Genomic DNA, 27,562 nt, shown 5'->3' with positions numbered 1-27,562 from the left:
ACCTGTCTGGAAGAAAAATAGAAGTGTGCAAGAAATACTCTTCACCATCTGGGCACAAAAAAAAACCTGTCAGAATTTTATACACGCTAGCCTGGTACATAAATCAGGAGCAGCTGATGCTGGAGAGCTGCCTTTGAGCCTTCCTGGCTCCACCAAAGGCTGTTGGATTAAGAGAGAGAGGACGCTGTGCTCAGATCTACCCAGAGCTCAACTGCTGCTTCTTGGGGATGTTAAATGGGCAAGGACAACACCTGGCTGATTCAAGGATGCTCTGCAGCCACGTCAGAGGGACAAGCTAATGGAAAACAAAGTCTCTGATGCAGATTTTTGGAGTAGGATGGAGTACTCACCTGGCTGAAGGTCATTGCCTCTGCTCTGTTTATTCCATTAGTCACCTGCACCATAGTGAGGAGCAGGAAATGGCAATGGGATCTTTTTGCATAACTTCAGTGTGAAATTCTCCTACTGGTAGTTTTCTCTTAAAATATATACACATAGATCAATTTGCACACCTCCAATGAGATGAGTTGTAGGGACTGTTATTACAGGTCATGCTCATTCATGGCCATATTATGCCAATGTAGCACATTATCCTCAAATAATGTTATTCTGAGCATGTGTTATCATGTTAGGGTTGGTATCAGATAACTCAGACAGCCAGTTTTCTCCCCCAAAAAAGAACCAAGATCAGGACCTATAAAATAATTTCTTAAAAACGGTCTGTTCTGGTTGGGTCATGGAATGTGTCAACAGCATTCAGCATTGCTGCCACAGGATGGAGAAGGAAAGACAGAGAACAGAAACAGAAGGGAAGGGGGTTACAAACTACAAATAAATAAAATTACACTATTTGGATTGTACTAATTGCAACGTGGGCAGCACATCCACACTGTTGGGTCTAAAGTCAGCAACTGCAGGTGTTGCCAAGTGGGATCCACTATAGCTATGTATATTTAGTACACAAGAGTAAGATTTATTATACTTTAACATATACTTTCTGTCTATTTATATTTTCCTCTTTGGAAAAGCATGTCTTAACAACTTTACCTGGGATATTTATCTGTAGCATTTACTTTTATTTAATTATATTTCTGCTTACATATAAGTATTTATTGTACCTGTAAGGTTTTGGGGCCAAAAAGCTGGGCAGTCTGCCACCCTCAGTGCTCTCACAGGCTTTAAAGTTCAGGGTCACAGATGGGGCTCAGCCAGTGTCCAAGCCCCTGTGCCAGGTGTCTGCAGGCCACGTGCACCAAACTTTCACCTTCATATTGCTGAAACATTTGAAGCTTTATGAAGGCAGACAGGTAAAATGGCCAGAGACAACTGTCAGTGCTGATGTAGGCAGTCATTAGAAAATCTCATTATACTCAGAAGTCTGTGCAATGAATCACCTTTCTCTTCCCAGAAAACTAAAAACCTTCACTTTCAATGAAATGTTTTCTTCTTCATCTCTCAGGAGCTCACCAGGCAGACAGATACTTACTGCCTATAAGAAAAGAATATCTAGTCTAAAATCTAATCATCTCATCCAACTGCTTTAATATAATTTTAAAAATATATCTTACAGACCCACTCTATCCAGTCTGGCATCTATTCAGTATTTTCTAGCTTAATATCCTGTATGGGATCCTGATTATTACAGGGACAGGGAACAAAGGGATAGTGGCCAGGAAGTCATCAGATAGAGAATCCCTATCCTATTTTTCAGGGGGCTTTAGTGCCATCAGTACTTGTGGAACAGTGGATTATTTGCTTTAAGAAAAGAACTAAAATCATGGTGGTGAGTAAAAATAGATACAGAAGAGATAGACAAAGATTCTGCAGAGCTGATAAATGCAATTTCCCAAGAAATCCTTTTGAGCTGGCTTAGATTAATGGTTCAAAGTAGCTGACCTGCCAGGAATAAATTGTGCTTGTAGGAGAGCAATACATCTGAATTTGCCTAAAAATCCCTGTGAGTTTAACTCATGCAGGTGACATACTTTTGCATTTGAAGGATTTATCCACTTGAATTCCTACTTCATAATTTTTTTGATAACTTAACTTCTTTTCAAGGATTTGAGTGCTGTCCTGTCCTCTCACCAGTAACAATTTCATACAAAGAATTTCCTAAGATCCAACTCTTATTCACGTAGCAGTTTTCATCACTAGATCTCAGAGTCAAAACAGTAAACAACAATATACCCATTTTGCAGAGGATGAATGAATTATAATAGGAACCTATGGCAGGGTAATAAAACAGGCTGGTGGTCACCCTTGTGCCAGTGGGCACATTTTCTGCTTGCTTTAGACAGAGCAATGTTCTACAGTGAAACCAGAAGTTTCTATGACTATATAACCATATCTAAGATGCATGATTAAACCAACAGAGGCAAACAAACACCTATAGTATTCACCATGGGAAGTGGAAAATCAGGATAGAGACAATTTGCATCATTTAATAGTTTCAAAAGCACTGACCAAGATCAAAGTCTTCTTTGATCCTGTTTTAATCAAAATACTTCCATCAACCTCAAATTTCGCCTCATGGGGGTTTTTGGTTTGGTTGTGGTTTTTTTCCTGTGCCTTGTCAAGGTCTAACATGCTATTCCTCAGTCATGCTGAATTTCCCTAGTGGATCTGTAGGCATTTTTGGCTTTGCTTACCCAATACCCACTTCATGATCAGCAATTCTGTCCATGAAAACTGAGTTGTTTTGACTCTAAATATTTGTTTTGGATGATCCGTGATGGTCTCGTTGGGGAGGTTTTTGACCCCCTCGAAGCGATCGGAAGCATTCACCACCAAAAGCCCCAGGAAGATTGTGAAAGAGACTGCATGTGCCACAAACTTCATGAAAGGACTTCGGAGGGTCCGTCCCAGCTGCAACGAAACATACACACAACATAAGATTAGTTTTTTTCTCACCCACCTTCTGGATATTATTTTTTTCCCTATAAAAGTTTGAGCTGTTTGCCCAAGGTGAAAACAATTCAGAAATATATTCTATATCATGAGCTAAACAAGGTTTAGACTTGTTCAAGGTTATATTTGATATTACTAGATATTAGGTATTTCAGTTCAATTTATGGCCTTTGGATCATTTCCTGTGCATGGCAGTATCTTATATTGTTCCTTTGTACCCATGTATAATATCTATTTGGCCTGCCCAGCTGGTAAGTGGAAAATGAAGAGACAGCACATTAATATGAGACATGTTTGTGTGTATACATGTTATATGAATGTTCTACTGTGTGTCAATATTAATCCCTGTACACTTCTCATCCTTACTTTGTTATATATTAGTATATTTTATTGATGCTGAATTCTTGGCTCATTAACAATGGGTAGGAAATAGCCTTCTGTGTAAAGAATCTTTAGTAATGCTTTTAATGTGCTTTGGTATGATAGCCTTGTCTCACAATTACTACAAAAACTGGAGATTCACTCCCCAGAACACAAGGATTTATTTCAATACACAAAGCTAAGAACCAGAGCAGCAAATCTTCTAACTGTAGCTAATATTCCACTCTTCTTGAAAAGCTTTGTTTGTAAATTCATTTAAATAACACTCTTTTAATTTTATATTTTCTGTGATCAAAACCAGAAAGATGTCAGAGTAGAAGCACTTTTAGGAGTGCAAGGACCAGTGCCTGTGGAGTTGGGCACACTAGACAACAATGCAAGTGACATCCTTAATGTGCCCTTTCCAAAACCCCCTCAAAGCAAAAGGGAATTTTTTTTTGCAATACATTACTCACAGATTAACTTCCCTTGATGAGAAAGTATCCTCAAAATATCTACAGACTTGATCATAAAACTTCATAAAATTAATGAAAAAGGACCGAAAAAGAAAATTCTCTGTTTTCTTACTTTTCTCCAATAGCAGCTTTGCTGAAAGGAGCCCAGGTCTCTGGTTATTGCAGGGCAGGAAATAGTTTAAAAGCTCTGTAGGTCTAGCAGAAATTTAAAGGAAGCCTTTTGACTCTGGTTCTTATTTCATTTTCTGAATTTTTAAAATGTCAAATAAATCTTTTATGAAGTTGACAGAATAGTAAATCCAAGTTGGAAATTGTGCATGTTTCTAAGGACCAAAAAGACTTTCCAATACAGAAAATGGAAATAAATAAATAAATATCTACCATATCTCTTCATGCTGGCTTTTTTTTTTTTTTTTCTAGGGTCAATGAGATATTGCACTGAATTAAAGCCCAGGCAAGCAGAGCCAGGTGTAAATGTCAGTGGTGTAATAGCTGAATGTGCACATCAACTGATCAGAGAAGTGAGAAAATACATCTTCAAATTTTACAGATGATCCAGACAGTTCCACTCACTCCTGTCATTACAGTTTGGGGCAACAGACTGTGCAATTTTTCCATTCTGTTATCTTCTCTTTTGGTCACCAATGAAACAAGTTTTGGACACCAAGCCCAGCTCATTTCAGAGTCACGGCCTCCAGGAGATGGATGAGCCAACACAAGATATTTCAGGACAGGATGGCCTTGCACTCTGCAGGCCTTGTCAACACTTTGTGCATCCAGGGGTGAATGAACAACCAACACTACAACTGGTTTTAGTAAAGACAGTTCTGTGCAACTAAATGTGAAAGAAAACTTAAGAGTTCAGTTGCAAATGCCAGTTAATACTGTTCACTAAATTTTCAAGGGTGGCATTCGGTACAGTGTATTCCAAATTAACAGAGCTTTGCTAAGGAAATTTTTCTGTTTCTGGCTTGAAAATATATTCCTCACTAAGAGATACCAATGAAGGAATTCTTTTGAGATAAGAATTCCTCTCTTACTCCATATGAAACTGCAGAACTTGACCAATATATCTTATAACACTACACAGTAGTATTGACCAGGACAGCTCCTGTAAGCAATATTCCACATTACAGAGATTTCCTTCATTTTTCTCAGCCCAGAAATGAGTCCCTGACTCATGCCTGGGCATCCATGTGTCTTTTAAGTCAGGCCTGATTTGATTTAAGTTAAATATTTTAACTGATTGTTGTTATGGAAAAATTATTTCATTATCCAGTTGTGTAACATCAAGATTGTTTCCATGACTTAAAACCAAACAAAACACTTGTAATTGACTAGGACAAAACTAGGCTTCTCAGAGCAGCACACACAAATATCCTGTCAACAGCAGCCTCTTTTCAGTGGATTTGCTGCCTAGGTAAAATTATCTGCATTAACACTGAAAGAGGCTCGTGCACCAACCCTCAGCCCTTGAACCTAATAATGACACTTCAAGGGGGTGAAATGCATTCATTTTTCAGTTATTTCTATCACAGACCCCAATCAAAAATCAAGACTACATTGTTCTGATCAATGCAAAGTCATGCATTAAAAGACAGAAAGAAAGAACTGAAAGAACTTTCAATTTGACTTCATGATAGAAGGCCATGTATGTTGGGTTTTTTTACAGTCTAAAATGAGTTGAAAAGAAAGGGACATTGAAAGATAAGAATGCACTAAAGGTTTAGTGTAATGAAATCAGTTGATGAAAAGTCCTTCTCCCCCCATTTTAAAAAATCTTAATACACCTTCCTCAAGAAATTAAAGGTAAATAACTTTTTCAATAATTTCTTATTTCTGCTGGAAAACTGTTCTATTTTGGTTTTTTTGCCTCTGTTTTTCCCCCTTAGTTTTAAAGCTTTCCATTTAAATTCTTCACTTATTTTCTCCTCAACTTTACTACATGGAAAGATGACCCTCAAACCATGTCTAGTAGTTCCATCAAGCAACACCTCACGCTTGCTCTCCTCTGGGCAATGTTAAGAGGACACCATCAATCACTTTTCCATAGCATTACAGAAAAAAAATCAACCTGTCTACATTCCAGGTCCTGGATAGAAATGACCGTAAAACCAGTTTACACCTTAGTGAGTTTGTACCTTGCTGCAGGGAGCAATCCAGTAGGCTATGGCAAGGAAGGGCAGGCCAATGGAGACCCCAAAGACAGCCAAGAACTTCACAGCTATGGACTGTTGCCGCAAGCCTGAGAGGTTTTCATACCACATGGTGAGCAATTGCTGCTGGCAGTTGGGGTGAGCAACAAACTGCAAGAGAAACAGAAATAAAAAGGTCCAGTAGCATTATCTGAAGAGGCTGAGATTTCAGTGAACTTGCTGAACTTGCCAGTGGAAGGAGACAGGGCCTGTCTTTGTTGCCCAACATAGCTCGTTATGTCACAAACAGGACAAACCAGGCACTCAAAATCCCCAAGTACTGACAAAACACATTTCCCTTCTACTTCTTGACTTCTCTAGATAAAGTTTTGTTAGACAGCAGAGTATCTGGGCCAAACCTCAATATCCACCAGTGGCCAGCGCTGACAAAGAGCCTCTGTGGGGTCAGCATTGACATCTGAGACAGTCTACATTGAGATTTGGAGAAGACACAGGGAGGCACTTTGATGCCAAGCTGAAAAACCCCTCTGATAACTTGCTAAAGACATCAGGCATTGAAATATGAGCTCAACACAGCACTGACATTGCTTTGTTCTAGTCCCTGGTATGGACCCGAAGTGCACAGTTCTGCTGTGAACTGTGAGAGGTCTGCTTGGTATTTTGCTACTTTAAATGTTTGATTTCACATTATCTTTTTTAAAAAAAAAAAAAAAGACAGCTCATTCTGTGCTCATAGGACAAAAAGAGAAATTTAAAAGCAGAAGGAAAAGCTGTGCTGCTCTGGTACAGCAAGTACATGTTTTGTATCCTGTAAGTTTATTGTTCAGGGGGAAAAGAAAAGGCAAGCAGCAGACAACTGAAAAGGGCAATTTCTTAATGGTAAAATTACAGTAACCTGGATCCTATGGAAGAATTTTATAATAAAAGAAGGCACTTTTTTATTTCATATTGTTCTTCAGAGTGATTGAATTTAGAATGTATCTTTAATCACAAAAGAAGATAATTAAAAGGCAACCTAAGTGAAAGAAAAGAAGAAAAATAAATATGCTGCTGATGCAGCTGATTGCAGTAGCAGAACGGAGTGTTTTGTTTAGGAGCTTTGAGCTGAATACATATTCTTAGGAGGGAACAGTAAAAACCTCCATTTTTTCTAAAAGCAGAACTTTCTGAAGGTGAGGGGGAAGATGAGGGGGACAGAGAGAGACACACAGGAGGAAAGCAGAGGCTAGAAGGGAGCTTGGTGACATGGACCGTGTCTGGCAACTGCTCCTTGCTCTGCTCCAGCCCTTCCAGATGCAGCATCTGAGGCAACAGCAGCTGAGGTCTGTAGTTTTGTTGGGATGGAAAAACAGAGAAAATTCTACCTGGGATTTAATTTTCACTGTCTGAAATTATGAACAAATCAGGAAATTATTGGACTGTTTTCTAGATGCTCGCAGGGTAACAGAACAGTTACTGTGAGTTTCAGTGAGTTTATTGCTAGAGCAGAAAGAAATCCAGTCCAGTAATGAGGATTGCTGTGGAATAGTTTCCTCTTTAACAGCACATTAACAGCTATTTAAAATGTGCTGCTTCTGATGAATTAGGCTTTGGGGCCTGCATTTCTCAAAAAGAAAAAATAGAAAGACTTAACCCCTTCCACCAAATTAATTAGAATAAAGAAAATGGACAAGTACTCTTTACCTCTTTTGTCTTTAGAATTTTTTTCCTGATAATATCACCATTTTAATGTGCCTTTTTGAAACAGCATTAAAACAAACAAACAAACAAGCAAACTTGCAAAAAAGATCATATATAAGCCATGAATCCTGCATCTTCTGGACATTTGAATTTTAAGTTCCAGGTGATGACAGCAGCTTTGCAAGGAGACATTTCCTAATGGCCAGGGTTTGTGCCTGTGCTAACGCTGCCTGGGCTTGTTGTCTTTCTGGCAAATGGACAGAAAGGTGAAGTGGAAGGAAAGTAGACTGAGAACTGATTCACTTTGTAAATTTTCCTTTCAGATATGATGAATTAAACAGCTACTGCAGCAAGTGATGGAAAAGAAAATTACACTGGTAGATGTGCAGACTTCTGAGATGAAAGGCCAAAGCAACAGCCAGGCTTCCTCCTGCTCTTTAATTGTTCATCACTTTATGAGAATTGATTCGGACAAAGAAATCCAGTTGTCCTTGGCAATGAGGCAGTCAAAGACTTTTGCTGGTTGGCATTTCAGAGAATTCATCAGACATTTTAATCTGTTCATTTTTTCACTCTGTCTGGGAACAGCTACAGTTAAAATACAAATACAGGAGAACTGAGAAGGAAGAGCCATAAAACTCAGCTCATTGGAACGATTTTTTTGTACAAGGCAATAAAGACTGACAGGGTGCCATAGAGCCTTGATGGTGTTCAGCTTACCCTGGTTACTACAAAAATGAGGGAAAAATAAGATCAGGATAAGAAAGATAAGAGCATGAATGAGTTTTGCTGTGTTGTTTGCTCACAGCCAGCAGTACAGTTTTTCATTATGTTTGCTCCATCAGATATTAATGAAATACTCAGTGATCCTCGGATGATGCCAACCCTCTCTCTATCAAACTTTCAGAAATTGAGTTTAGATCTCATCAGAGACCTTCCAGAGTCATTTAGCTTTCTGTCTTCTCTGGGAAGACACAGACACTGAGCAAAAGATTACACTAATGTTTTGTTTAGTGTCATAGGCACAGAAAAGAACCGAGTTTGAGACAGAAGTTGAGTGGCAGAATGCTTCCAAGTGCAGTGAAAAATGGGGATGTGGTCTATTGAATTTCAGAAGCCCAAACGCTGCAATGTTTTTTCAAAGTTAAATGATATTTGCCTTTCTTCAGTACAGGAAAATACAGCCAGGAGGCTTTTAGGGGCAAACTGTGAAGAGGAGAAAGGCAGAAAACGTTGCAGCAAGAGCAGCATGGCCAGGACTGTGCAGAAGGACAAGATATTGCTGATTGAAATGGAAGCACTGGCAGCAGAAGGGATTGTGTGAGGCCAAAAAGAGCCACCTAAAACCACCCGGTGCTTTATCTCACGGGCAGAATGAGTCCTCTCCAAGGAGCTAGAAGTAATGCAGCAGAACCTGGGAGCTCAAGCAAAATGTTTCCCAGTGTTTCTGCATTCAGAAGCAGCAGTGGGAGCTTTTTGGGTCATGTGGCACAGGGACCTCACTAGATGACAGTGTTTTTTCCCTCTACTGTGCAAACCTACCTGATTTAGGAAGAAAATTTTACTTCCCTCAAGACTATTGCACATTATTTTTTTCCTTTAAGTTAAAAAGGCTGAAAATAAATACAAAAAAACAAAATTACATGTCAATATGAAGAGCCAGCTCAAATAATGAGGCTGCCAAAGTGGTATTTTTGAGAGGCACTGAGAGCCTCAGGAAAGCACTGACTCCTGCAAATGCCACCCTTCTGTGCCACAGGGGGTTAAGTGATTGAGATGAATTTTTTTTCTAGGATGTGGAAAAAAATCCCTCAAAGCCATCAAATGGAACTGGAAGAGCCCAAAGGAACAGATTTACACACAGAATGTTTTAGAGACTGCTGGGGATACCACATTGAACAGCAACTTTTCCACATTGCTGTCTCATTTGATGGATGAGACCTTGTTCTCGTAGCTTCTCGTGTATAAACATTTTGGGAAAGCACTTTACAGCTCTTGTGACAGGGAGTGAGAGATTTTTTTCCTCAGCATACGCATTAAAAAAATGCATGAGTTTCACTACACTGACAATAAAGCACCTTTATATCTCAATGACTGCATAGGAAGTTACTTCTGATAGAAAACACTGTAACAGAGACTTTCATATTTTATTTCTATTATATTGGACAGAGAAAGGGTTTGTGTGAGGACCCTGGCTACTGCTGCTGTTCAATTCTAGCACTGCTGTTGTCCAAGCTGTCAGTGCTTAAATCACCATCCAGAATACCCCACATTCCCTACCTGCAGGGCATCTCTCTTAGCCTGCAACACAGAACAGATAAGCTCCAGCCAAGTGAACAAACAAACAAACAAACAGGGGAAGTTATTGAGAGTATCAGACAATGTATAGACATTTAAAAAATAATAATAATAAAAAATCTGTATTTGATAGAAAAATGCTGTCAGCAGAAATAAGGAAACAAATGGCAAGACAGGTGAAAGCAGAGGTCAGCCCCAGAGGAGTGGAATTAATTATGCAGAAAACCTCCACTATCTTTTCTACTACTGAAATAATGTTAATCGTTTTACAAGTGCAGAAGTTACCAATGAGGCAAAAGAATTAAGCACTCAGACAAGGATCATCTTGCTTTACACCCTATGCTTAAGTAGCCAGGGGCTGAGGTGGGAAGGAAAAACTCATCAGTGAAACAGTGAAAACACTTTAAAAACCTGCACGTCAGAATGAGCAATGGAAACTTGTGAGGTTAATGTCCTGCTTTCACAGAGACTCACCTATCATGTCCTCTCCTGCTTGTCTCTTTGCTGAAAGCTTAGAACAAATGCTAACAAACCTCAGCAAACAGAAGCTGCAGCTGGGGGAGCAGCAGTGTGTTTCATCAGTGAGTGAGGGCTGGAAAAGGAGCTACAGAAATAGATTCTCAGGTGAACTTTGGTAATGTCAAGAGACACTGGCAGGGAAGAGCCATTCTCCTTTCGGTCATGTAACTGCATTCATGGTCTTTGGACAACCTTTCTGGGGTCATTATTAAACATTTGTCTTTTGATGTAGCTTGGTGCTTCCCAAACATGAACATGTTGCAAGGTGCAGCACCTGCTCACAGGAACCCCTGGCTGGGTGATGCTTCAAATGCTTGAGACCTGAAAAAGCCAAAACTGTTTTGATGACTCACATGATGAATCAATTGTCACCTCATGCTGCTGAATTACAAGGAAAAATGAGGGGAGTATCAAGTGGATTATATGTTTGGCTTTTCCCACTTTGTTGGGATGTCACCAGAGCAGAGAAGAAGTGGGGAGACACAGGCAGGAAAAGCCAGGAGGGACCTGAACCACCCATGGTGTGCTGTGAAAAAACCTAAGTACCCAAGTATTATGAAGACTCATTCAGGGCAGGTCTGCAAAGGACCTGTGGTCCTGTTGGAATAAGCAACGTGGATGGAAACAGGATTTGATCAGGCACCAGAACAGTGAACAGGCACAAAATAAAACCCAATAAAAATGAATTAGTCTAATAGGAAACAAAAACAATGGGGTAAATAAAACTGCCAGGACCATTTCAAATGCAGTTTGCCTATTGATAGAACTGCTCTCCAGTGCAGAGTGAAAGTATAAAATGAATAAACCTCTTAACACTGGGGGGAATGGAGGGGGATTTTCTGTTGTTCTGTTACATTTTCAGTTCATGTTATATAAAATTAAGGCTGCTATTTTTTAGGTGTATAACTAGAAAATGTAGAGTTTACCCCAATTCTTGAATTGGTTCAGTTTAAACCTTGTTCTGCCTAAAGTTTCTTTAGAATTTCACCTCCCTGAGACAAGGATAGATGCTCTTTTTTTTGTGTTAAGTATTCTTCTGTAGGGTAGTGAATAGGGTGGCTGGCTCTGGCTCAAGCTTCAGTTTCATATTCTAGTGGGCTGCATGTTCTCTGAAGAGATTTATTGCTGATGTCTGGCGTCTCCTCTTTTTATATGTGTGAATAAATCTTATCACTGAACGATTTATCTGAAAACTAGCAAATGAATTGGAAATCCCAGCCTCTAACTTTCTAGGTTTTTCATATCTGTGACTCAAACCCACCTGGAAATCCTTATTATTTAATTATTCATCTGAAAACACACCACAGTTTAGAGCTACCAAACAACAAGCTCCTTTTGACATCTATTAAAAAAAACAAACACAGTGGGCACAGAAGGAGAAATTTAAAATGCTACAGTCTCCTCCTTCCCCAGGAGAGTTGGTAAACTGTTTTTCCCTTGGCTACGTGGTGAGGGAAGGCTGGTGCTCAAACTTAGATGCCTCCAGTGTAGATGACTTCATTTCCAGCAGAGCTAATGGAGAGACTCACTCATAGGATGACACTCTTCTCACCATGAAGTGTAGAGACCCCAAAAAGTGCTCAAATGTAAACACTTACAAGTGTGTGACAAGAACCCCACATAGGAAACCCACACTGTGGGTCACTACACATGCAGAAAACCAAATTTGAACGCCACTTAGGAAAATTCCCTCAGTAACTTGAAATTCTGAATCTTGTTATTTTTTGGGGGGGTTGTACTCATTCCCATATGACTTTCCATTCAAAATCCCCATTAGCATGTCTACTGCCTGTGGGAAGATAGATGAAGCCAAAACTGGGGGTAACTAAGGTCAGGTTTGTAGCAAATTATATTACTGACTCTTCTCTAAGAGAAATTTAGTATTAATAAAGGTAATTTTAAAGCCTTTCATCTGTGATGGACATCCATGCAATGGGTTTGATGTGTTCCATGCTCTCTTGTCAATGTCTTGATGGGTCTATGACCCTGTGGCACTTTGCAAATGAAAATAATTAAGTCTGTATATTACGGTAAATTGGGAATATTGCAAATACCAGTCAGGATGGAGAAATGATTCATTCAAGCCTTGAGAGGATGGATGTATGGGCAGGAAATGACAAAATGAGATTCATCTTGGAAAATAAAAAAAATTAAAACATCTGGGCAAAAGGAAATAATCAGAACCACAGATTATAGTGGGAGGAAGGAACCTTGTTAATGAAATACTGAGACACAGGAACACTTTCTGAGGGGAAGAGAAGTAACTCCTTCCCTTTCCATTCTCTGACAAAGGGTCTGTAAAACGTGATTAAAAATGTAAAAAGAAAAATGACATGGATAAGCTAAAGAGTCCAGAATGACCACAGTGTTTGTACTGCTCACACAGAAATTAAACTACATTTGTACAGCATCAATTGGTTCTCCAGTGAAGATAAGAGACACTTGTCTTCCCACCACCACAATTCCAGCCATCAATCCTCAAGACCTTAGTTAAATATTCCTTAACTAAAGAGTGGAAATAAATATAATAAATAAATAAGTAATAACCAAGGGCTGTGTCTGTTACTGCACATTTTGAGTTGGCACCTCCCAGCAGGTGCTGGGCTGGTTCTCTTGCCCATTCAGGGACAAACCTTCTCTAGCTCCCGCGCAAGGTGGAGATGCTGCAGGTGTCTTCAATCAATGGTGAGAAGGACCCTGGAAGGTATTTTATGAGCAAGATATTTTGCTGAGTAAAATTAATGGGGAGCTTGAGTTGTTGCAGCCACTGAGGAGAGCTGGGACTTTTCATGCCCTTGAATATCTGAGCCACATGACCAAGGCAGGGAAAAACTATAATCTAATGCAGCCATGACTATTCTGTTTGCAGCATCCTCCATATGTTAATTATTAAAAATACAGTTATGAGAAAAGTTCCTGTTCCAGCTCTCTATTAAATAGGATTTACACAGCCATCTGGTGTTCTGTTTAATTCTTATTAATTTTTCTTTTTCAAACGCAATTTCTGTGTCTTACTGTTAATGAAATTAAAACTCGTGAAAGAGAAAGGTGCTCTGGCTTTGTGATGGCTCTGAGCTGAGCTGCTGAGAAAACTGAGGTGGACACTCAACGTTTGCAATTAAAAGAATACAGCAACAATAATTCTGGCATTGGGAAAGAAGGACAATGAATGTCATCTCCTACAGAGAAGGAACAGCTTTAGATCTAAAGGTAAATGTTGAAATAAAAGCCCCCTGCCAACATGAAAGGATGACAAGAAAGGAACACAGCAGTACAAAAATGAGAATAGGAAACATGAAGGGCTCTTTAAAACTGATATACACCAGTAAAACAGTTTTGTTGTGCTACATCAGAACATGCATTTTCTCACTACTGGCTGTCAAAGTGAAGAGTCCAAGACAGAGTTGTCCCAGCTTCTGTACCTCTGCCTCTCACAGGTAGAAATCACACCCTGGCTCATTAGAAATGAGTTCACATAAAGAGACTTGTGCTACGCTTGTAGCTCCAGTATCTGGTTGGAAACAAAATTGTTTAACTATTTCCAGAAAAGAGAAAACATTACTCTGCATTTTCCAGGCAAGAACATGAAGTAAACTCTCACTTCAGTGTTGTGGGCCTGTATCAAGAACAGCTGAGAACATCCTTGGCTCAAGAGACTCAATTTGATTTTCTTTTCCTTGGGACCAGAACCTCAATTTAACCACTCAAGTCACCTGTAACACCTGACCTAAAGAATCCTTGTTTCACCTTAATGATGGTTTTAATTCTGTCATTTCCACCATTGGAATTTCCGTGTTGGATTCCACCAGAACATTTGCTCTCACACCTTCCCTAACCATTTCCTGCAACATCCAAAGAAACCAGCTTTCCTCCAGCAGCAGCAGGGTGCTCTGCTGCTTTCCCTGCACCCAAGCCTTACTCCTCCCTGTGCCCCAGGCCCTGCACAGCTGGAGGAGAAAGAAATCAGCTCCTGACTGGAGCAAAGTGCAAAGCATAACTGAATAATGTCAGGGGAGGCAGCAGTAAATTTGCAACAATCCCATCACACAGGTTAAAAGTCCATTTCTTGGAAAGAATCCAGGACGTGGTAAATGCTCAAATGTTTGCAAATTGTTTGTTCTGTTCTTGACAAACTGTTCCCCTTGTAATAATTTTAGAGGAATTGTGAATCATTAAGACAGCTAATATGAAAGGAGAAAGGACTCTGGAAAATTTGAATGGAGGACATTTGAGTGCAGTTTTCCAAGAATCCTTGGGTATAGAATGATGATTTAGTTCTTTCAGGAAGGTAGGAAATTAAAGTAATACAGGGTTTTAAAAGACCACTTTGTAAAGTGTAATTTTAGCTTTCTCCTTGCTGTGAAATATGTACAAGCAGAGTTTCTTAATTATTCAGTGACCTTCTACTATAAATCTTTCAATTACATCAGAGCCCCAAACTTGTTTTCTTTCCAGCATCTCCTATGTCAGCAGCTAGTAACATGCTTTGCAGGAACAAAGAGACAGACAAGTGAAATTTGGAACATTTGATGCTTTCTTGAATGACTTTCCAAGATTTATCTCAGATTTTGTATGTTAGGGAAAAAAAATAATAAGCAGGAAAAGCTGTGTCCTTTCAGCTGAATAGAAACCATTTTTTGGAGTAGCAAAGGGCCCAGGTAAGAGGGAACTTCAATGGGAAGCACAAAGGAAAATGTTGTCTTGTCTAAGATTCTTTTGTGGGAAAGAATCATAGAATGGTTTGGCTTGGAAGGGACCTTAAAGATCATCTAACCCCAACCCCCCCCTGCATGAATATAAAATACTTCAGGAGCTCTATACTCATTTAAATGAACACATCTTTATTGCTGAGATGGATAATACAAAATTGACCACATGAATATTGATGCTAATAATACAGACAGGGAGGTTTGGTAGCAGGGGTGGCAGACACAGGTCTGCAGTCACTTCATTAGTCCTACCCTGCCAATTAAACATCCAGGACAAAGGAAAAAAGGCAAGCACAACTATTTCTGTGTCATTCCAGACCTAGAGTGTAGTTAAAAACCTGGAAAGGTCCATCTGACCTCTCTGTATGGCAGGATTTTCTTAAAACGAACATAGATTTCAAAACACAGGGTTTGTATATGTAAGCCTAAATATCTCTCAGCTGGGTAAAAAACTTGTGCCTGAAATCTATTGCCTCTTAAGAAGCTCAGGAGTGTGTTACCATAACACAACTTCTTCATTCAGCAAGTGTGATAAATATCAGTCTGCTATCATAAGTCACTGTCAATAACCAAAACCACTTGTCTGAACGTGTCTCTGCCTCCCACAAATGAAACTATCTTACTTTTGGGTTAGCAGTTAAATGCTCACTGTGCACACAGACACTGTCTGCTGAAAAGAGTGATCTGAAAAGAATAACCTGACATCCAAGGTGGGGTTGACAAATGCTCATGTTTATGTTCTGTAATTAGTTTAAGAGTTATTGCCAGTGAGCAGCAAGTTGTCATGATCCAGAAAGGATGCTCAGCATTCCTGGGCATGGGAAGCTAATTAGAAGTTAAAAGACTAACTGCAATGACCTAGCACAGCTGCTTTAGGTCAGCGTGCGTGCAGTTGGAAAAGATGCACAAACATAAAATGTAAGAAATGGAGGAAATGTTCCTCTGAAACCACCTCAGCAGGGATGAGCATGCTCGAAGCAGCACAAGAACTAAACACAGCTCAGCTCTGGCCAGTGGTCTTGGCATCTAAGGAATGATGGAAATATTTAGGATAAACAGACAAAATGAGTGCAGAAGACTTCATGCAATGAAAAGGCTTGAGGTTCTGCCCATTTCATGGTAAATCTTAGTCCAGAAATCACTGGGGACAACTCCTTGAGGAGGCACTGTCAGTGTCTTTCAGATGAGTTCATTTTCTGAAAGAGCAAGGTTGGCCTCCTGTTACCAAAGCAAAAACTTCAATAACTGAACTTGACCCAGCTTATTGAAAGTCATCTAGGAGTGAACAGAGATGCTGTGCTCAGTTTTGGTGATGGAACAATGCAGAGCCATGACATCCTGTGGGGAAGTGTCTGGCTCTGTATCATGTGCTCCTGCATGAAAGCAATTCATTGCAAAGAAGATTTTAAGATTCTCTTTAATTAATGGCTTTCAGAACAGGAAAAGACCTTCTTTGGGCAGCACAGCAACACAGTCAAGAGGCAGACTGAAGCAGGTGGTGGCTTTGGGAGGGGAAGGAGAGAGCAGATGTTAGCTTGTAAATTTGGAATGCTCTCCAAATCCCCTAGCAGGAGCCCAGTTTTCATCAATGCATATTGTAAGAGCAATTAATTGAGACCACCCAGGCTGAGGATTTGCCAGAATCAAATTTTCCATTCACAGAACATACTTCCATAAAGCTAAATGTTTGTTTAAAACACTTGTAAAATTCAGTCAGTCTCCATGCTTTCTCTTTAAATGTACATCTGCCTTCTGATTTGTACATTCTATGGAAATCTGAACCCTTGGAATATGGACCTGGAGCTTTAGGAGAGTGGAAGGTGGAATCTAGAACTTTTTGTCATGTTTATCCACTTTCACATACTTTAAAAAAAACAAACAAAAAAAGCAACACAACAAAACTACCACAATTCCAACTTAATCAGAAATTGATTTTTGAGGTTTTGATCTAATCAGAATAAATATTACAAAAATTCTTTTTAAAAAAATTAAATCCCGCTTCCCATCACACTACAGTAAAGGGTCTTGACTGTGATGAAATGGCTACTTTTTGTGTATGTTCTTTCTGTAACATTGCAGAAAAGGGGACATTTGTGGCAGTTGTCAGTGGCTGTGGAAATTAAATCGAGCTGTAACTCAGAGCTGAGTGCTCAGGGAGCACTTGAAAGCAGACAGGTGGGACTGGAGACTCGCTCTGCTGACTTCAGTCAGGCTCCAGAATCCAGCTATTTCCTCTCTCTAAGCAGAAGATTTAGTTTGAAGGAAAGACAGATGGCTGGGGAATAGTGAGGAGCTGCACTGAGTTATCTGGTTTTATAATCTGTGTCCAAAAATGCCACAACATCAGTTTGGTTTATCCCTCACCTTCATGGAAATCACAGTGAAGGAAGAAAGACCCTCAGTTTGGTATGGTCACAACTTTTGGTCCCTACTGAAACCTTCATAGTCCTGACGTGCATAAGAAGCACTGTGGACAGTCCCTTGTGCCATGCCCACATCCATGGCTGTCACTTGACATACATGCCAGACCTGCTCTAATGCATCCCTTGAAAATACCCTTCTCCACACTGAAGTACGTGAGAAAACGCAAACCATGCCATCAACCACTCTAGTTCCTGCTCCTTCTGAAGTCTATCTTTCATTTATTATTTTCCAGGTGCCATCAAGGAAGCATCATTTGGATGTGAAGATGTGCCCACCAGGGACCCAAAGAACCAACCTACCTTTTTCACCTCGTATTTAATGGCAAGTTTGATCCTGCTCAGGCTCGGCCGGTGGTGCTCGGGGCACAGGTGTATGTTCACATCCCCGTTCAGAATCGCCTCCACTTCTTCAGTGTCTCTGCACAGGTCCAACACCCCCACAACAAAGTCCTTGCATTGCATAGATAGCTTCCTATAGTCATTCTACAGGAAAAGAGGGAGACACAAGTTGTCTGATTGTGCGCTCGAAAGCTCAACCCAAACAAACCAATCCAAAAAGCAAGAAAGAGGAGCTGTGAGCAGGGTTACTCCTGCAAAACTATTGGCTTGAGTAGTACAAAAGCACTTGGTTTCACCCAGGAGGCTTTTCACAAATATACATTAACTACACCAGAATTAATTAGCAATGTTTTTCCAGCAACGTATTTTACATTATAACATGAAATGTTTTACAGAACAACAAAGAAATAATTTGAAGGGAAATTCTGATTTTAAGCAATTCCTTGACCTCTCATCTCTATGTGCCATATCTTCCAGCAATGTGAAAAGATGTCCAAAGCTCCTGCTAATGGGACAGAATTTACAGCAATTTTTGCCATTTTTATTCTTCACTAATAATTTTTTTTTTTTTACTTACTTTCCAGGAGTTTCACTCTGATACAACAAACCGTGGCATCACCCATGGATGTGTCCAAACCAATTCTATAGCTCTAATATAAATTTCAGCTTCAGATTCATTACCTAACAATTCAGCTAAACAGTCCCACAAGAGGATAATTTTTGTAATAACACTTCTCCAGGAAATGGGACTTCAGAAACATTATTTCTTATGAAATATTTCACCTTGCAAACTGAAATTACACATATGAGAAAGGAGATAGGATGTAGCTGACTTGATAGAGGGCTAGAAGAGCAATTTCAGTGCCTTAAATTAAATTGTGATTGATTTTCACATGCTGACCCTTAAAATGTGACCAAAATGCTACCATCCAAATCAATGCAATAACTTAGAACACAATTAAGCTACCATTAATATACATATATAAAAAAAATAGTGATATTAAAGACTCAATGCAACAAATAGAAATAATAAACATAACATAAGCTCATACTGACTCGAGAGATCTTTTCAAATTAGGTTTGATGAGTTAATTAAAATCAGCAGCTTATCTAATTAAGCAAGCAGGAAAAAAAAAAAAATTAAACCTGGCTTTAATGAAATGATAAGAGTAACCTGGCTTTGTTCTCCTATGTTTTCCAAATTATTAGTTCTAACATTTACACAAGGCAACATATTAACCTTCCTTGTCAATGCCCTGTGCAAATATTCAGTAGTTGGGCAGAGCAGCAGTGTCTAAAATATGACATTGTTAGAGGTGGCTGAATTTCTTTGGACCATTTTTCTCCTTCAGAACTGAGATGCTCATGATATTGAATATTTTTTAAATAAGTTGTTTTAATTACTTTGTCATAAGTTTGTGGTTGCTTCTAATGTGTGTGTGTGTCCCAGCTTTGCTTACTGTGTTGTCCTGAATGCTGAGGGCCAGGAAAAGCTGTTTCACTCTGTCCAGAAAAGTTCAGTGGTCTCAGGGGACCAGAAGTCCCTTCAGGGCTGGGCTTGGAGCATTCTCACAGAAACAGGGAGGTGTCATTTCTGTGAGGTGTTTAGGAGAAGGGGCTGAGGAGAAGAGCTGGGAACCAATCTGTATTTTAGTGGTGAGACCTTCTGCAAGGTCAAATTTGTAAGGTTACAGCCTCTTACATACCAAAAGTTTGAAATCTCGGTTTTCTTTTTCCTCTTTGAGTGCTGTAATCAGATGGCATGTTCTGATTGGGATATTCATCAATGGAGATGAGTAAGAACCTCAAATCTTCATTAAAATAAGAATCTAAATCTTAATCTAGTACCGAAGTATTTTGTGGAGATGGAGCTTGCAGAGTGAACAGTATGAAATATGGGGTCAAGTAAAGGGCTGAAATGTAAATGAAAAACAAATCATCCTTCATGGATTTGAAGTACTGCTCTCTGATCAATTATTTGCTTTAATCTCCACTGAAACAGGATAAATTTCAATAAATAGACAGCTTGTCTGTTCACTGAGAGAATAGATACCCAAACAAAAATATCAACCAGGAAATGTGAAGGGCAGCAAATATAGATGGATCTGAGAACAGATGAAGGCTGGGAATGAAACACTCAGCTGCCACAGGTAATGGAGAAGCATAATTAGCCCAGCAGGTTTAAAAACAAGGGTGAGAACTTTGCTAAGCTTTGATACCATTCTCTATGAACTGTTTGTGAGGTTCAAAAGCTTGTCTTTTAGGCAGCACATGTTAAGTAACTTGCATTACTGTTCCACATAATCTGAACAATTAGTAGCATCTATTAGCTTAGATTACTTTTCCTCTTCTGCTTCTGCTTCTTTAAGGAAAGCAATTTAGGTAGCAACTAGGAAAGTGCTTCTAAACCAGCTGTCCATGACAGGCTCCCAGCTCACAAACCTGATTTTATTCATATCTCCAAGCCTTAAGTTTTGGCTGGTTCTCTATCTTTGCACAGACTATGAATGATTTTTCGGTTCAAAATTATTTACTCCAAGTTTTAAGTAGACACAAGCAGCAACCCAGCCTACCCAAGACAGAGGCTGTATAAGGGATACAGTAAAAATAAAATAAAAAATCAAATCCAACTCAGTCCTCTCAGCAGCATTATGAAAACAGACCCAGGCAATGATAATAACCCAAACATTCCCAAATACTCCAATTAGCTTCCACATTATAGAAGTCTGAGGGTATGAGTTTTATAGCACAGATGGATCTTCACACTAATGAAAACCACAAATCATACATGAGGGAAGCTGGGGCCTCATCCTAACAAGCTGAGCACTGTCAAGCCTCAGCGAGGAATATGAAGGATACAACTAAGTACACAGGAGAAAGTCTATGCCAAATAACATGTGGAACAGGATTTTACTTCCTACAGAGACAGTGAGGGGAGAATGATGAGGGTAACACTTGAGAATGTTACAATATCATCTTTTAAAGACTAGAACATAATAAAAGGATTCCAAATTAGTAATTTCCTGCTTTTTTGAACACTGTTGTGCATGTGGAGTTAAAAATGCCTAATTTTGCTGTTTTCTAAAGGCTGATGATACTTGTCATTCACTGCAATTTCTCTGAGTACCCTATTATTATCAGTTGATTATGTTCTAAATGAACTCTGTCATGTCTCCACATCTGTGCAAAACCACCCAGATTCCTTCAGAAAAGAGCTGTTTCAGGTCAGAGAGATACAGTCTGAACAAAATGAGGAAAAGGAAGAGCAGCAACATATCTTTGCTGGTTAATGAAAAAAATAACTCTTTCAAAAGCAATCACAGCCAAGGATTGCAAAGGAACTTCTTCATCCATGGGATCATACTTCTGAAATGCCAGCATTGCAAGTGCATTTGGGATGGTCCATGGAGAAGTCTGGCCTTGATGCTGCAACAAATAGTGATGAGGTCTGAGAACCCCTCAGGGCAGAACTTTCAGCAGAAACTGAAACAGGGTCAATGTTTCAGAATCACATAGAATCACAGATTGGTTTGAGTGTCAAAGGACCTTTAAGATCACCCAGATCCAACCTGCTGTTATGGGCAGGGACACCTTCTGGTAGACCTTGTTGCTCCAAGCCCCATCCGAGCTGGCCTTGAACACTTCCAGGGAGGGGAAGTCCAGATTCAGAAACTAAAAGGATTTGCTATATACTAATTTGCTATATACTCTTTAGCTCTATATTAAAACAACCATTTCTCAAGGGCTCATTCTCTTCAATTTTATCAATCTGCTCCACTGGAATCTGGTTTCCATACAAATCCAAGACTTGCTGGTACTAATAGACATGAAGATCCAGAACCTGTGACCAGGGCTACCTTAGCACCAGAAAGCTTCTGCCAGCTCTTAGCACCTTCACTGATGAACTTCATGGAACAAATCTACTCCTCTCTGAAGGATGCAGGAGCTGTGTCTTCAGCAGCAAATCTGGCATTTCTGGGTAGCAACACATTTGCTGTGTGAATTTGTGCTGCACGGAGCCTGTCCTTGTTTCCTTGAAGCTCTTGGCTCTTTGTTTAATCTACAGCACATACACAGAGCTCATGGATAGAAAACCTGCATGGATTAGATTACCATTTTGAGGAGAAACAGCAGAAAAGAAATAAAACAGAAAAGTAATTCTGTAAAAAGGAACAGAAAACTCTCCCAAACAAAAACACTCATAGAAAGAAAACAAAGATGAGAGAAAGGAGGGGGCAGAAAGCTGGTAACATTGTGCACTAGATTTGAAATGATTTTTTAAAATAAACCATCATTTCAAATATTCAAAATGCTTATAAATATTTGCCAACGAAACATGCACAAGCTGATTCAGAAGCTGTTGGACAAAATTCCTTCTGGGTATTTCCCCTCTGTCTGTTCCTGGCCATGTGCTCAGGAATGAAAAAAGCACAAGGCCCCAGGGAGTGAAGGTGGCAAGAGGAGATGCTAAGAAAGGGCCCTGCACTCATCCTGCTCATGCAACCATCATGCACTGAGCATCCTTTCCAGAGATCTCTGTCAAGTGTTCTCATACCTGCTGACACATCTGAACACAGCCCAGTGCATTCCTTTTGTTTCCAGACAAAATGCCTACATGCACAGCCTGGGCTGAAGCCATACACTTAACTTTCCAGACAACACAGCATTCAGTGGGTTGATGCTCCCTTGTTGCTGAAGTGGCAGCACGTCAGTGATTTTTTTGGAGCTTTGGGTGTACTGTGTCATATTCAGTGGGCATGTCTCTGAAAATAAAGCCAAGGGCTCCTTTAAATCGATTCACTGCTCAGGTGCCTGGTGCTGAGGATGTCTGGGGGTAGAAATAGATGCCGCTGCTTCATTTTTTCAATGATCCAGACCTTGACTTCTTCACCTCCAGTGAGCATAATAAAGCTGGTAACATTGTGCACTAGATTTGAAATTATTTTTTTAATAAGCAATCTGTTCAAAGACAAGGGTTTGACATTTCAGAAGTGTGTGTCTGTTGTTTTCCAAGCAATTCCAACCTTTCTGAATGGAGCTGTGGCAAACATGGCAACTGTTCCCTCTCTGCAGAGGGTGGGGGAGCAGAGCAGCAGCCCCTGCAGGTAAAGGCTGAGCTTGAATTCTGTGAGGGACTGGCAGGAGGCATCAGGAGCTGTGTCCAGTGAAAGAGCCCAAGCACAAAACAGGCAGTGCTGTCTGTGTTGACACTACTTTTGGCCAAAGAAGTCCAGGAAACACTGGTATGCTTGACTGAGGACTAAAAATTGTGTTGTTCCCAATGAGCCATGAAAAGTAAGACCCCTTGCATCATTCCAAGGATTTCAGCTGCACTCACTGATTTACCATAAGGTAAATTTTTGCAGTGCCTTTTTCCTCCTTGGCAGGTTAGGCTTTTGTACTGGTTTAAGCCTGATTTGCTCCTCAAATCAGGACAGCTTTCTAGCTGCTCTTCATCTCCTCATGTGCACCACAGAAGCTGATTTCTGAGACAAGGGGACAGAGCAGCAAGAAATCAATCACCAGACCTGGACTTCACCTTATACCTATTGACTGGGAGATACATCAACTCATTAAAGAAGTTCACCAAGATGGTGTTAATGAGTGGAGCTAGAATATCCCTTAAAAATTATTACTGTGCTTTTACAGCATCCTTCACTGCTCCAGGTATATATGTCACCTTCAACAAAAATGTCCAAAGACCTTTAGAGATGAAACTGTCAAAAGCAGCAGAAGGGACAGGTTTGCACCTCCCTGTTTTGTTTCTACTCTTTTGCCCTCTAGCTGTGATGTATCTATCACATCTACCAATAATTACTTCTGGGAAATTGTTCAGTTTTGTGACAAACACAGCTTCTGTGGGACCAAAACCAATGAATAAATTTTGCAGGCTCTTTCCATCAATAAAACCCATTGGAAACTTAAAAATACTTCACTTTGATATCTCCTTGAAAAAAAAAAAAAAAGGCAGCAAAAAACAACAAACAAAAACACTCCTTTTTTTGTTGTTGTTTTTGACCACAATTTGTTAAAGTAGATGGATTATTTGGGGAAATAAAGGCAGGAATCCATTCACATAATTCTAGGAGAAAGGTAAGAACTCAGCTTGAAGACAATTCCTGACTCTTTAGCCAAAGATTTAGATTCCCTAGCACAAGAAATATCAGAGTCAGTCCACTCTCAACTTTTTTTATTACTTGTATTGAGGTTTTTTCCTATTTGAAACTTATTTTAAGTTTCCTGTACATGTGAACTCTTCACTGAAATTAGTGGATCATTTGACTTATTCTAACTTCTCACCTTGAACAGAATAAAACCTTTTCTTTTAAATACACATCCAAGAAGCTGCCATAAGAACAACTCTATCTCCTCCATTCCTTTCCCCCAGTGTCACTTTCTCTTCCTGACCAGTACTGAGCCCCTCTGCAGCACACCTGTGTGCAGGAACATCAGTGCTGTTCAGCACAAAACTAGTATCCTATTCCAAATCTCTAGAGACATTTAAATACACATAGAACAGAAACTATGTTGGCTTACACTTTTTTTTTTAATTAGGCTATTTAAAATTTGAAGGTTGGCAGAGCAGCTTTTCAGCATTTGATGGTGATGTAGCTCTTCACATCATCTCAGCTGGTTTCCAAACTCACCTCACAAATAAGTCATGTGCTTTTGATTCCTCAGTTAATTAAAAGGTGGGCTTTTTTCCCAAGCTCATTTGAAAGTTTACACTGAAACAACTATTTTCAGAAGACAAGCTCTCAAGTCCCTGCTTGTCACATAAAGAGGGCAGACAATGCAGAATAACTAAAGGCTTTGGCATGTCAACTGCAGGGGATACACCCAGGCAGTGAAGGTCTCTCTGCCACCCTGTCTCCTGTCAGCAGCTTCTCTTTATTAAATACAAACTACATATTTCAAAATAATACTCTGCCCATTTTCTTGCTGAAGAAGCATTTAGGATCTGTTAAGCCAGCAGCAAAAGTCAAGCTGCTGCTGCTGCCATGCTAGACTCCCAATCTCTCTTCATGACTTCCAAATATTTGCTTGCTCTGAGAAACTGACACTGAGAAACAATTTTTTTTGTATTTTTAAAACCACAAATTGCATTAGAGAAATCTGTATCTCAAACTTATTTTACCATCATGCAGAAAGGATTTCTTTTTTACCCCAGCTGCATTTCACAAGGGCAGGAGCAGTGTTGGGGTTCACTGCTTTTTTTTGGTCACCTATTCTGCTTTCAACAGAGCACTTAAACATGAGACAACTGGCAGCAAATCTGCAGCTCTGATGTGACAGATGTGTCAGAGCACAAAAGTTACCTCTGGGCCCAGCTCCTCATTTCACATGCCATCCAGACTTTTTCTCTCTGGCATTTTCTCATATCTATTACTTCTCTGATCCGTCTGTTGCAAGCTCCACAGGGGAAGATCCACATTTCCAATACAATTTGAGACTAAATAGATAGTTTCCTTGTGCTAAGTGCATTAGCTGCTCTCCTTCAACTGTGTGGTTGCTTGAAACCCTTATGTTTCCTGAAAACCAGATGGGAGAAACAGGGAGGAAAACATTGATTTAAATTTAAAGCAATTATTTGCTTAACACATCTACGTTTATCCCCAAAGCTGAGCTAAGTTTGGCACTTTCAGCTTGCTTAAGGAACTCATTTATATGTCCAAATGTGCTCTGAGTCCCATTTCTCCTGGGAATTTTGGCTACAAACTGCACCTGCACATCAGGAAAAAGACTCCTCCTAAATCCAGCCTGCAAGGGAATGCTGGCTTCCCTTGCAGCCATGGGGTAACTTACATCAGCAACTAAAATAGCCATATATCTTCCAGATCTCTAACACCCAGTTGTCACAATTCCTGATGCCCAGCAACAACAGCTCCTTGGGAAACTAGTCACAAGCACCAGGGTGGGTGAAACTGTGGTCCCCACAATACTTAAGCAGCAGCAGAGCACTTCAGAAAAAATGCCATTCTGGCACTCTTGACCTCATGGATGTCAATCCTCTCTCTAAGAAAAGCAGACTTAGAAGTGATTCTGAAGAACTTTCTTAAGCAGAAATATGAAAATAAAAGAGTGTATAATTACATTTCTTTGTCCTGAAATTATTCCAATACCTGAAGCTGGGATAGTGACAGTGAAATGACACACTTGGCAATGAGTTATTTCCACACTGCACTGGTGTAAAGTTCTCTGCCATGGATTATATCCCAGGAAAGGGCCATTTTTGACCACGTAAATGTCAAAACCAAAGACACTCAAGTACCTAGCACTGTTTCATGGCCATGTTAAATTGTTTGTATACCTTTCCTGTTTATCCACAATCCAGTGGATATTATGCCTAGACAGAAAGAGGACCAGTTCATGATAAGTATCTATAATAACAACCATTAGCAACACAATGGAGGATTAACTAAATCACTTCCCATCTGCCTCCTCTTTAATGTTGGACTTGAGATCCTCAGAATGTGTTACCTGGTTTACATTCATTATTACATTATTAATTCCCTACAGTGCCTTGGATGAATGTACCTGACTCTACTCTCCCATCTGCTGATCTAGTATTATTATTCTATTCAGAGCAATAGTCCTAATTATGTTCATTTGTAGTTGCAGCAGAAATCCTTGCCCAACATGAATAATGAGCAGCAGTCTTGGGAAACCAGTCATCTTGCTCATAATAAACTGCTCAGCTCCTAACTATTCCCTGAAAACCAAGGCTGGTATTAGCTGAATGCTTGGACATTTGGTGATACTAATTAAACAAAAAGCTTACCAAGCTTGTACTGAACCGATATTGCAATAAGTGACAGCATCATTTTCCATCTGTTCTCTTCATCAATAATTCTATTTTGTCTTTCAGAAAAATGTCTTTGCCCTTTGGCATAACCCCTCTTGGAGCCATTTCCTGCCCAGGGAAGGAGGAAAGGTAATTGTGGAATTTTATACCACTAAGTGCTCTAAGAAAACTCTCTAAGATGAATGAGGTAAGAGGGTTAGTAAGGGCAAGCTGAAGTCACACAAGGTCCGTACTGGTTGTAGAGCATCCAGTATCAAGAATGGGAAGAGCCAAAAATCTTTCCTTCCAAAGCAGGCAGCTGTGGGAACAGGAATTTTCTCTGCCCCACCAACCAGTAGGTAAGTCCATTTGGAATGCCAGGATTCGTTCCATCTTGCACACTCAGCAAGGAAAGAAAACACCCTGTCACTGTTCACTGAACACAGACAACTGGCCAAATCCTTCCCTTTATTTATCCCAGTGCTACTAGCAGCTGGCAGAAAATCTGGCAGAGAACAGAGAGCTGTTCTCCAGAGTGGCAGTGAGGGCTGTGGCTCAGTGCAGTCCATCCTCCACCTCCCTGCATGACCAGCAAGTCTCCTGGATCCTGGGCTGAGCCACCAGCAGAGCAGTGAGAGGCAGCACAGAGGAGTTTGTCTCCTCTTTATTGCTTAGAGACTGGAGAGGCAAAGGCAAATTTCTGTGGGATAGCCCAGATAACTGGGAAAGGCTGTGGTAGAGCAGAAACCCTATGTACTGATACCCTAACCCAAGGTGCCATCTGATATTCCTCATTTGTACAAAGAGAGGAACCTATGAGCAGTGATCAGCCTCCCATCAGACCCACCAGTTAGTCCAGCAGCTTCTCTGCGCATATTTCTTTCAAAGGGTGAAATCATGGTTTCAACAA

General features: G+C 40.0%; 1 protein-coding gene across 1 annotated transcript in view; it reads right to left on the bottom strand.

Annotated features, from left to right (window-relative positions):
- Positions 1-27,562, bottom strand: part of TRPC7 (transient receptor potential cation channel, subfamily C, member 7) — a 57,898-nt gene that overhangs the window by 20,178 nt on the left and 10,158 nt on the right. Inside the window, exons 2-4 of the mRNA XM_009995324.1 lie at positions 17,829-18,011; positions 5,885-6,049; positions 2,649-2,865 (exon numbers count right to left, since the gene is read on the bottom strand). Coding sequence (XP_009993626.1) covers positions 2,649-2,865; positions 5,885-6,049; positions 17,829-18,011 — 565 coding nt within the window. The remainder of the gene's footprint in view (positions 1-2,648; positions 2,866-5,884; positions 6,050-17,828; positions 18,012-27,562) is intronic.

The sequence above is a fragment of the Chaetura pelagica genome, unplaced genomic scaffold (genome assembly GCF_000747805.2).
Source record: "Chaetura pelagica isolate M959 unplaced genomic scaffold, ChaPel_1.0 scaffold420, whole genome shotgun sequence".
Taxonomy (NCBI): domain Eukaryota; kingdom Metazoa; phylum Chordata; class Aves; order Apodiformes; family Apodidae; genus Chaetura; species Chaetura pelagica.
The sequence above is the reverse complement of the archived record's forward strand: the minus strand, read 5'-3'. Positions and strand labels throughout refer to the sequence as shown.